General features: G+C 36.7%; 1 protein-coding gene across 1 annotated transcript in view; it reads right to left on the bottom strand.

Moving 5' to 3' along the window:
* eif3ea (eukaryotic translation initiation factor 3, subunit E, a) overlaps positions 1–8,447 on the bottom strand; it is a 39,730-nt gene extending 31,283 nt beyond the window's left edge. Inside the window, exons 1-4 of the mRNA XM_084089662.1 lie at positions 8,306–8,447; positions 6,980–7,097; positions 6,750–6,867; positions 402–444 (exon numbers count right to left, since the gene is read on the bottom strand). Coding sequence (XP_083945788.1) covers positions 402–444; positions 6,750–6,867; positions 6,980–7,097; positions 8,306–8,395 — 369 coding nt within the window. The 5' untranslated portion in view covers positions 8,396–8,447. The remainder of the gene's footprint in view (positions 1–401; positions 445–6,749; positions 6,868–6,979; positions 7,098–8,305) is intronic.
* Positions 8,448–12,036: the final 3,589 nt, after the last annotated feature.

The raw sequence follows: 12,036 nt of genomic DNA, 5'->3' as shown, positions 1-12,036 counted from the left end.
CCTGGGGGCGGCGACGAGAGGGTTGTTAAGGCGAGGATCGTGTCGTAAAGACGGCGTAGCCTGTGCAGTGAAGGTGCACTGAGGACAGGCCTCAGGTCAGTCTCAGGATGCTGGGGTGGGAGTGCCGTCAAGTCAAATATAGAATCCCCAGCATTCTTGAGGCCATACCCACGGGTCCCGAGCTGTTCAGTTTATTCTTAACAATTCGCCACAGAATGTAAATGTCCGCAGAAATTTCTGCAAGCCATAAAATCCCCGAAAATGACTTAAGGTTTGGGAAGTCATTTAATGTTTCGCTGCTCAGGGCCGCCCCTCCTGTTGGCCCCCGAAAACAACACTGGGTTCATAGAGAAGTCATGAGAACTCTTCAGAAGGGTGGAAGAGTCAGCAGAAGTACTTACGCCATGCTTGTCAGCCAGATAGTCGAACAGCATACGCCCGTCCCTGGAACACAGAAACATTTTGCGGTGAGCAACAGTTGATGGAATACACATACGTATAAATAATCATATTAAATAAAATCACTATATTTTATATTAAATTTATATTAAATTTAATATAATGAAATATAATGTAACATAAAAATATATTTTATTTTTATAAAAAATAAAGGTTTCACTTTATTTTGATGGTCCCTTTAACAAAAATAATGTGAAAAAAAAGAAAGAAAAAAGTTGGAAAACTATAAGAAAAAAATGTCACACTTTCTGAAGAAAATGTGATCTAGATATGCCTCATGGTCCACTTCAATAAAAGTATATTAGTTTTTTTTATTTTGCCAATGTCTGCCAGACAAAAATTGTAAGTCTGATTACTTAAAATAGCACACATTTTTCAACCAGCCTCATGATTTGAGGTATCATTCATATCCGTAACACAAACTTTGCGGGATGAGTTACACAACGACCTTTAATACTGGGGTTTAGAAAAACCAATAAGCCTAAAGACAAGCCTTAAGTAACACCACTTAGGAAACACCGCTAATTAAACAAAAAATAAAGTAACGAAGACATGAAAAACAAACACATTGTGTCTCCCCCTCAGGTGAGATGGAGTAAGAATCTACTGCGACTTGTGCGTATCATTGAGTTTTGGCAAAATGCTCAGCACGGGGGGCTGGTAACCAAGCTTACCGCATGACCACCTCCGCCAAATGTGGCCGGCCTCAGAAGAATTCGGCAAATGAAGCCATGCATGCTCCAGACAGAAAGAGGAGGTTTGCACGTTTATTTTATTTGTGGGGAGGTTCAAAGGCTGTTTATAAAGGCATTCTCCTGCAGAACTGCTTCTGTTCCATTATACTATCATCTGACAGATGCTGGGACTCTGGGTGGAGACGAGCCACCTCCCTTACGCCACGTCCTAAACAGCGATAAGTGATAAAACCTACCAATCTTTTCTGTGTGAATCAGGTTTTATTGATGTAAGCAGACATATCCGCAAACAGCAACAGTACATTTATGCAATTGTCTGATTTTTCTGTCTATGCCGTTGCGCCGGCGAGCCTCACCCTTTGTGAAATCTCATTGGTCTATAATCTCGCTCCAAATAAGAACATCAGGAAACAAAGAATAGTTCACCCAAAAATGTAAATTCTGTCATTTACTCACCGTCATGTCTTTTGAAAACTTTATGGCTTCTGTGGAGCACAAATAGAATATTTATAGTTGAATGTCCAAGCTGCTCTTTTCCATACAATGAACAGTTGTGAGCAGAACTGCCGAGCTAGATTTTGAATAACGACTCACATTTCAGTCCGTTCTTCAAACAAAGCTATTGTATGGCTTCAGAAGATTTGGAATATAGAGAATAAGTCATATGGGCCACTTTTATGATGTATTTTTGTACATCACAAAAAAAAAGTTCTAGGTTCTAGTCCAAGGGCTGCATGAATTGGGGTAAAAAAAAAAATGTATTGCAATTTTTCTAAGAAATGTTTCAATGTAAACTTATTTTTTTTAACTGCAGGTTTGATTTGCTTGTTTGTAGGGCTACATAATTTGGCCAACATTTTTGTAGTTATATATCAATATGACTATATAATAATTTTTATTATAACAAAAAAAACTTTAAAATTACAAATGTATTACAAAAATATTTCACTTTAACAAATAAAATTGAGAATTTAAGAGAATATAATAATAATTTGGTTATTCTGATTATTCGTGCAGACATTCACTGTCACTGTATGGAAGAGAGCAGTGTGAACATTCTTAAAGTCTTCTTTTGTGATTCACAGAAGAAATAATGTCATGCAGGTTTTGAAAACAACACATTTTTGACGAACTATCGCATCAAACCGGATTAGAACAGTCAATACCGAGCATTTTTGCATTCGCCCAACCTCCTCAGCTCTCACCTAGTATCTCCAAAAACTAACAGTCAGTCCATGTTATTCTGTCTGCTGAGGAAGACATTACATCTTTACTCCGTCAGCTTTCACCACCTCCCGTCTGGGTTGAAATGAGGAACAGACAGGGCAGGTTTCGCCATGGAGGTCAATGCATTGGTGCTGAGGGAACTGCGAGATAACTCGGCCCTCAGCCATTCAGTGCAGCTCATCTATCCATCACGCTCAGTATGTTAAAGAAAAAATCCATCGCCACTCCATATGTCCTAACACTCCTGAACAATGGTTCTGACAGATTTCTAAACATGATATCACCTGCTTACTGCATCCGCCCTGTGAGCGACATTGTCAGAGAGCTGACCCAGTAAACATCCGACTGACGTTGTTTAAAAGAAACATGTCGCACACAAGCAGCTATTAACAAATAAAAGAACAAATAAAGACGAGTCCTGATCTGCACTTCCTCGTGGTCGTCTCGGCCTGTGAAACTCCAGACACCAAAAAATGCCCCCCGAAACCCGAAATATTCAGATCGAACAAGTAAACTTCAAAGTCGCTCGTTAATGAAGAGCAGACATCCATTTGAGTGGGTTAATTAAGACTGCGCCTGGTTCTAAGGCCACATACTTAATCCTAAACTGTGATAAAAGCATGTTTTGGAGAAACGAAACGCAAACTGGTGTTTAAAAATGTCTAGGGAAGGCAATACCACCTACTGAGATTTCACACTGTAGAGACACCACAAACACACATCGGTAGCCTGATAAAATATATGGAAGCACGGTGCTGTATTAACGCTAGTCAAAGCGAGCAATTAAACAATAACTAAGTGCAGATCGTGGCCTCAGCTGCTGCCTCTATACCTGCAGGGGCCAAAAGACATAGAACACAGACACAAAAAAGATATAAAACAGCTCTAGCAAAAATGTGATTAAAAAGTTAACCAAACCTATTAGCAATTATTGCTGTGGCAAGCAAATTTCAACAAACCCCTAACCCCAAATATTAAACTATGGAGCATAACTTGTCCTACATGGTTTGTGTTGAAGATATGAATGATATATAAAATCATGCAGCTTTTGATTTTGAAAATTCTAACCAACATATAGGACCGCAATAAGAACACAAACAGAACACATCACCGACTGCATAGCAACACCCTGGCAACGAACCACAACACCCTAGTATTGTATCATCGACCTCTTTTTGTGTATGTGTAAAAATCTAGATTCTAAGTAGGCTAAATCTGCTAAAACCACAAAGCTTAGTTTAAAATACCCACAAAAGCATGTCAAAAACAACTATAATTAACAACACCAATATTTACAGTAATAAATGTAAATTAATCGGTAAATGTAATTTATTTCATAAACCAAACAATACTGACAAAAAAACTCTTACTGACCTTTATTTATTACTGTTTATGAATTACTCAAATTATTGTTACTTAAGAAACAACTGAAAGCTACATGTCATTGTTTTTTGATTTGCCATTTTAGTTGTTAATTATTCATATTGATAGCATATAAGATTTTGCTGGGTTCATGAGAAAACTGCATGCAGTTCATTAGTTAATGAAAAGCTAAAATTACTTATATCATTAAAAATAAATAAATAAATATTTATATTTATATATACATATATATATATATAACATCAGGGAACCGTGGCGTGAACGTGAATGTGTCGTTAAATTATTGAAATATTAACTTCAAGGGGTTCTTCAAGTAAACATTTTAGGCCAAAGAGGTTCGGCTGACAAAAAAGGGAATCCCTGCTATAAAGGAGAGACAAAGATTCAAATATTCAACTCTTTGAACAGTGGTCTCATGATCAGGTCTAAATTATCTCAAATATAGTGGCTAAATCAGTGACTAACTCATTGCTATGCATTCTCTTCTGTTCTTTCTAGGTTTGATGGCGACTGATTGAGAGCAGAACAATGTCTTTTCAATCCAACATAATCAACAGGAATCCACTGTCTCTAATCCAGCAAATCCCTCCAACTGCTAATGGTAATGCTATTTGAGAATATCTATACTTGCTTTAGTGATCAATGCAACAACAACCTTCTTTTAAGAAAAAACATCTCTTAATCCCTTATACACCACATATCTAAACCTAAAACATCTAGATTGGCCGGCAGCTAGAAATGAGGCACATCCATCAAAGAAAAGCAAGCACTAGAAGAGGACTAAGTTTAACCAAAATATTTTAATTACGGCAAAGTCAGCATCAGTTAAATTGAAAAGTAGCCTCTGTGAAACTCACCACAGGATGCTCTAACATTCTGCTCTTCTGAAATTTGCAGAATGAAACCATACACTCATCCACATGGCAATTTCAATCAAATGCGAACCGATTGTGATTACAAATGCCCGCTGATGTTCTGCCATCCACTTAATTAAATGGCACTTAAGCCAGACCATCCAGAAAAAGAGCCACAAATGTTCTGTTTGGAGTATCGTCTAGCATCGAGCAGGGCTTCATCCCACATCCCTGAGGACTGTCTTGTCTCAAATGTGCAATTGTACACTGTTCAACTTGCATTAGATGAACAACAAAATAACTAAAGTACCATCTCAGCTGTTGCTTGGAATAGACAATGACTAATCTTGTCATAACATAAAACGATTCTCCAGTCTTCTTCCAGTAAAAACCACAGACATATAAAGGCCTATACAAATGTACTGTTAAGTACAGAAAGATCAATTCTAATTTAAAGTCAACCACTGTACACTCTAAAGCGTGCACCAAATACCTCAAAAAACAGGCATTGGGGCATGTCCATGGCCAAACACGTCTGAATACACAAATGAGCCAATGAAGATGAGCATTACTTGATTGACTAAATGACTGAATGAATAAATAAATGAACTGAAATTCAAAAGCACTGACAAAGTAAAAACAATAATAAATGAATAATAATGACAACTGTTACGAGCCCCTGCTCGTTCTCTTGTTTTCTCTTTTCGTTTTCTTTCTGAGCATAGTTACCAATTGGATGGGGGCGGAGCCTGATTATTCCTAACGCCTGCGGCCTCTGCTTATTTAACAGCTGCTGGTGGCACCTCACGTTGGCTTACCTCAGGAAACCTATTGTTGGTGGTTGTTTTTCCTTTTCTTTTGTACAGGATGGTGAGTTTGGTTTGTTTAGTTATATTAGAATAGAGGGAAAGCATAGGTAAGTAAGCTGACCCGGACGATTCTTTTGTGTTTGCTCATTTTTCTTGGGGCGGCAGTGGCTCGGTGGTTCATGTAGGTTGTCTACAAACCGAAAGGTTGGTGGTTCAATCCCCGGTTCCACTTGACCAAGTGTCGAGGTGTCCATGAGCAAGACACCTAACCCCAGCTGCTCCCGACGAGCTGGATGGCGCCTTGCATGGCTGACACCGCCGTCGGTGTATGAATGAGTGAGTGAATGGGTGAATGTGAGGCAATGTAAAGCGCTTTGGTGGCCATAGGTCTGTGAAAGCGCTATATAAATGCAGTCCATTTTTTTTCTTTTTTTTTTTCTCGGTAGTTAGGAAATGTTAACCGAGTTGTAGTTTAGATTAGTTAGCTCGCCAGTCCTGATTTGAGTTTTGTGTGTTTATATGTTCCTTTGTTTAGTTACTTTTACTGCCAATAAATGTAATCCTTTTCTTGCCCTGGCCATTGCGATTTGTTTGTAATTTTTTTTTTTTTTTTTTATGACTTGTGTTGGTCCCTAATCTGGTTCATAACAATATACACAGATTGTTTAAAACAACAAAAAATAATTTCCTAAAAGAGAATTAAATTTCCTAAAGACAAGGAACAACCTTTAATGAATGCAGTGATCACAATCTAGACAGGTGTGTTAAAAGGAACATCTCATAAATGGCTTAAGTATATTGATATTTAGATAATCAGGTGAGACAAACCCTTTTAATAAATGGATACTTTTTTCACCCAAAAATGAAAATTTGCTGTTGATTTACATGTGGATGAATTTGTTTTTCTTAAGTACAAGAGTAAAGAAGATTTGTAACTGAAACCAGGGGTGGCGTTTAAGTATGGCAAATAATGGCAGTTGCCATACACTGGCATTCAGACATTTCTTGTACAGTCAGATCGTTTCACTTCATAAGACCTCAATTTATAGTCAGGATCCACGGGTATTCATTTTGTTTTACATGTATACATTTTGTTTTTTTGACTCCCAAAGTGACAGTAGCCATTGACTTGCATTGAATCACCGTGGACCACGGTTTCAGCTAAAAACTTAACTCTTCTACTGAAGGAAAATAAGTCACCTATATCTTGGAGGGCCTGAGGGTGAGTAAATTAACAGCAGATTATAAAAAATAATATTAAGACAGTATGTGACAGACAGTTGAAAAAATTAGTACATGTGTAATTTCAGCATGTACTGTACCTTGTAGACTGCATCTGTCTCATGGTCTCTGGGTCCTCAAACACCTTCACAATCGGCTCGGTGTCAGCTTGCAGTTGTTTCAGTTGAGCCACAACTTCAGTCCTCTTCTCTCTGAGAGCTGCAAACAGGTGATACATTTTAGATATGAATCTCATACAGTCAATTCTCAAGCATCACATTAAGCAACACATCTTTTAACACTGAAGACCATTAGAACTGAAAGCACTCACAGCTGGGTATTTCTTTATCAGGATATAAATTCCTGTATACATCCATGGCAAAGTCCACCATGTTGGTGTCACTGAGGAGATCCAGCTTTCCATGGAGGAGCTCATTCTCATTGTAGATCTAGAAAACAGTGACAGTGCATTCATGCAGATGTGAGAATACATTGGAACAAAAGTTTGGAACAATTTTATTAATGTTTTTGAAATAAGTATCTTATGCTCACTACGACTATGCTGAAAAACAGTGATTTTGTGAAATAATTACATTTTAAAATAAATGTTTTCTATTTAAATATTCTAAAATGCAATTTATTCCTGTGATGGCAAATCTGAATTTTCAGCATCATTACTCCAGTCTTCAGTGTCACATGATCCTTCAGAAATCATAATAATATGATGATTTAGTGCTCCGTATCAATTATTATTGGTGCTCAATTATCAATAAAGGTTATTAATATCAATGTTGACAACAGTTCCAGCTTAATATTTCTGTGGAAACTGTAATACCTTTTTTCAGAATTCTGATGAATAGAACAGCATTCATTTGAAATAGAAATGAATATGAATATTTTGTAACATTATAAATATCTTTACTGTCATTTGTATCAATTTAATGCGTTCTTGTTGATTTAAAGTATTTATTTCTTCATCTTTTTAAAGATCGATTTTACCCCAAACTTTTAAAATGGTAACTTAGTGCATCAAGCTTCCACAAAAATACGAAGCACCACAACTGTTTTCACCATTGATAATAAATGTTTCTTGAACACCAACACAGCATAGAATGATTTCTGAAGGATCATGTGACACTGAAGACTGGAGTAATAATGCTGAAAATTCAGCTTTTCATCATAGGAATATATATATATATATATATATATATATATATATAAATAAAATTACAAGAGAAAACATTTATAATTACATTAAATTGTAATATTTCACAACAATATTACTATTGTACTGTTTTATCAGCTGGTCAGAAACTCTTTCTCGCTGCTTAGAAAGCTAGGCAAAAGCTAGGCTACACAGCTAGCAAATAACTAACAGATGGGTTGACAGTGTACTATGGTTAGACAGTGTGTCCATAATTATTCAGGTCAAAGTTTTTTTGTTCTGTCATTTTCCTGTATTTACTCTGTGTTATTTAAATACCGGCTGAACTCATGAATTATGTGATTTTTTACACACTACCGGACGCAAGTTAGCGGTGCGGCTCCACTATATTGCGGCTACCGGCTGCGCGCACGTGGTATTACCTATGCCGCCTTCTACAAACAAACAGTGCTACAACACGCCTGCAAAAACGAACATATGTTACACATGTACCTCTTTTACTGAAAGGAATTCCAGCAGTGGGAAAACGAGATGCCTGTCCAAAAAGTGGGCGATTTTGGTGGTCAGATCGTATTCCGCCATGTTGACTACGGAAGAGGACGCGCTTCAAAACGGGGAAAACTTTATTTAATACAGTGTTCACACAGTACAAAGCGCCAAAGGCTGCATGTGTAGGTGTAAGTGAAAGTCACAGTATCATAGAATATACTGGTTTAAATTGAATGATGTTTACTCTATGCAAAATAAAAATATTATAGAATAAATCTACAAAATAAACAGAATACAATATATATTTTTTTATTTATTTACTCTGGTATTCCCTGTAGCCTACTTATAAATGTAATAAAAACGAATAGAATTAAATAAAGTTAAAAAAAACAAAAAACAACTAGGTTTATTAATAATACGCTTACTCTAATGTAAAACAGAACGAAATGGGGAATAAATGAAGGAATAAAACGAAATTGTATTAATAAAATTTCTTGACTATTCTGCGCTAATATAATAAAGTTAACAAATGAAACAGAATACAATAGTTTAAATAATAACATTTACTCAACTGCACTTCTAGGAAAGAATAAAATAAACTGACTTAAAAAAAAAAAATTAGGTTTAATAATTACATTTCCTATATTGTAAAACAACGGAACAGAATAGAAGAAATTTAAAGAATAAAATTGTATTAAAGGCAGGGTAGGAGATTTGTTCCAGAAAATTTTTTTGTTATGCTGGTTGAAATCCTGATAACAATCACTTATGGCACACTTAACGATAGCTGAAACATTCGAAGACTGAACTGAACACACTTACAGACTGTTTCCAACGACTGGAGCAGATTTTAAACACCGACTGTAAACACTGACTGAGCGCAGCGTGTTTGGGCATGATCAGTATATCAAATTACATTCATAATCAGATTTACAGTTGTTAAGTGTGTCCCCGGCTTAAGTTAAGTGTTCTAAATGTATTTATAAGTATATGTCGTCTGTGGAAGTCATAGGACCATAAAATGTTCAGCCAATCATTGCATTTGGTCCGAATGCAATGGTACGATGTCCCACCTGCCTATCAACGCATGTATTTTCATACCTCCACGGTTTACGTCATCAGCGCGTTTAATGCTATGCAGTTAAACGCCACTCACCGAGCACCGCAACTGAAACAGCAGTTCCTCCTGAACCAAAACAATAAGCTTATGCTGCGTTCACGCCATAATTTGGAAGAGATATATAATCGGAGCGGTTCGTGTCTCAAATTCATGCGTTTTAATAGCAACATCATCAATGCCAAAATAAATCTGAAGCAGTCAGGTGGTACAATGAAGAGCTCTTTAAGTTAAGTTCATTACTATTGTAATGTTATGACTATACTCTCCGCTAACAGAATTGAATAATATTTGATGCAATATAAAATAAAGTAGTGCAGTCCGTAACTTTTGGTGCTCTAGCGGTTAATAAACAGAAGTGCATGCATCTCTCGGAAGAACATTGTAGCTGGAGCTACTCTCTGTTTACATCTATGATGAGTCGCGCAGGCTGCATTTACAGTGCAAGTCTTAATGCACAGATCCGATCTTTTGACCATATCTGATTTTTTGGCCTGTTTACATTCACTTTAGACAGGACTGGAATCCAATATCTGTGTTTACATTAATTCCCGGCCAAAATGATTTTCGCTGATCTATGCACATAGCCCCTGGTTTTGAATGGCCGTGCTATTAAAATAATTTATATAATTCATGTCGGGTGGTCATGATTATTCGCCAGCATGGTCAAGATAACAGCTGTCATGACTCATGAATGTTTTGCAGCGCAAAATCTGACGGAACAGATATAGTCCGGAGATAATTTCCGTTCATCTACAGCTCAGATCTAGAATTCTGAAGTGAAATAAAGTAGCCTTGTAATAGTTTTTAATGAATTAGAGAGAGAGAGAGGGTGAGAGAGTGAGTAATTTATTGTACTCGCAAATAGAATAAAATAGAAAAATAAGTTTACTAAACTCTACATGAATATAATAGCCTACAACAATCTCTCCTAAGTGTGTAATTCTAGCCTACTTAAATAGGAGCACATGCTATAAACCTTTCAAGACTATATAATTTGACTGCAGAATTGATACAATGAAACATTTTATTTCTAAAGAGGTCGTGCTCTGCCAAGTGAACTTGGTGAATTTTTAAAAACCCAGCTGAAATAATGGGCCTCTTCCAGAACCCACTGAAATTCCTCCAGCAGACAAGTATCAGCGAGAGTCCCAGAGAGATGTGACCTCTTTCTGGAACACAGTGCTACCTTCACTTCAAGATCAAAACAAAACGGAGGTCCAACGGGAAAAAAAGCTCCCTCAATGACATTACTGTCAAAATAATCATGCAATATGGGCCTACCTCAATGATAAATTGAAGACGGGAGCAGAAGAGCATCCAGCGGGTTTTATACTCCTCACTTCAGCAGCTGTCTCATAAAGATGCCCATGTGTTGGCCATACACCGCAGAGAAGAGCCAATATCAGCTCCTAAATGGCCCATCTCTAATGGGTTCCACAAGCACTATATTTACTTGACAACCACACGGCACTGTCCTGGATCCCAAAACAATTTCCCTCTTGTAACATCGAACCCTTGTTTCTTCTGACTGTGGAATGAGTCACAAATGTAAAGCTGTCACTTTGGCCAACTCTGTTTAACTGGGCAACTCTGAAAGCTGGAGGGAAAACAACATATGTAGTTAAAGATGTCTTTGTTTGAGGATTTATACATCCGAACAAAGCCCTTTAGTTAAAACATGTTTTGTTGTATTATAAATACTTTTGTTTGGAATGGTATTTAGTGGCATGACATCTTGTTAGTTTTGAGGTTGAAAGGTTAACATGATTTTTAACTCTCTTTGAAACATGGGAAATATCACATCAAAATTCACGCTTGCTTTAGCTACGAGTTTTCACAGTCTTCGTGTGTGCATGACGTTTCCTTTGCAAACCAATCATGATTTTCTTTTTTGAGTATATTGTTTGCAGTCACACCCACCATACGTTCCCACAACTTCCCAGAGTTCACGAGAAAATCCTTTTGTCCAAATAATTCAGCATCAATAATGCGTTTCTTGCATGCGAGCATATGCACAGTGATAGCCTTGGAGTTTTTACAAAAGAAAAGCAAGGAGCTCATTTATTTAAGGCTCTTATTTTACTTACTTGTTTTATAATTCTCAATGAGAAAATTTATTTTCCCTGTTTCAACAATTTGGCACATCAAACCTATAGCTGGCACTCTGCTTGGGAAGACCTCCATGAAAATTATTGTGAAATAATTATCCATGGCTTAACATAAGGAAATTACCGGCTGTTACTAAGTGCTTTGGTTTAACTGCAAATAGGCACCATGTCGGGATTGTAAATGCTTCGGCTCTTAAACTGGAATTATTTTTTTCCCCACTATCCCTATTTATAAAGTACCTAAGCGTTCTACTGTCTCTCTCGGGAATAAAGGTGTCATTGTTTTATATGAAAGGGATAGTAACAAGTTTTATCACATATAATCTCTTTCGAAATTTGAGACAAAATTATCATATTTGGTGTTTCCAATTCATCTTTTTTTAATTTCCAAATATGATAAGTGCAGCAAAGTGGTTTTATTAGATATTTCAGAGCGAATGCAACCAATATGCTGAAATCAGCAAATAGAATCATCAACTGCTTTTTTATTATATTATTATTTTGCT

Source organism: Abramis brama (assembly GCF_963993115.1).
Source record: "Abramis brama genome assembly, chromosome: 17".
Taxonomy (NCBI): Eukaryota; Metazoa; Chordata; class Actinopteri; order Cypriniformes; family Leuciscidae; genus Abramis; species Abramis brama.
Note: the sequence above shows the minus strand (reverse complement) of the source record. Positions and strands in the feature narration are given on the sequence as shown.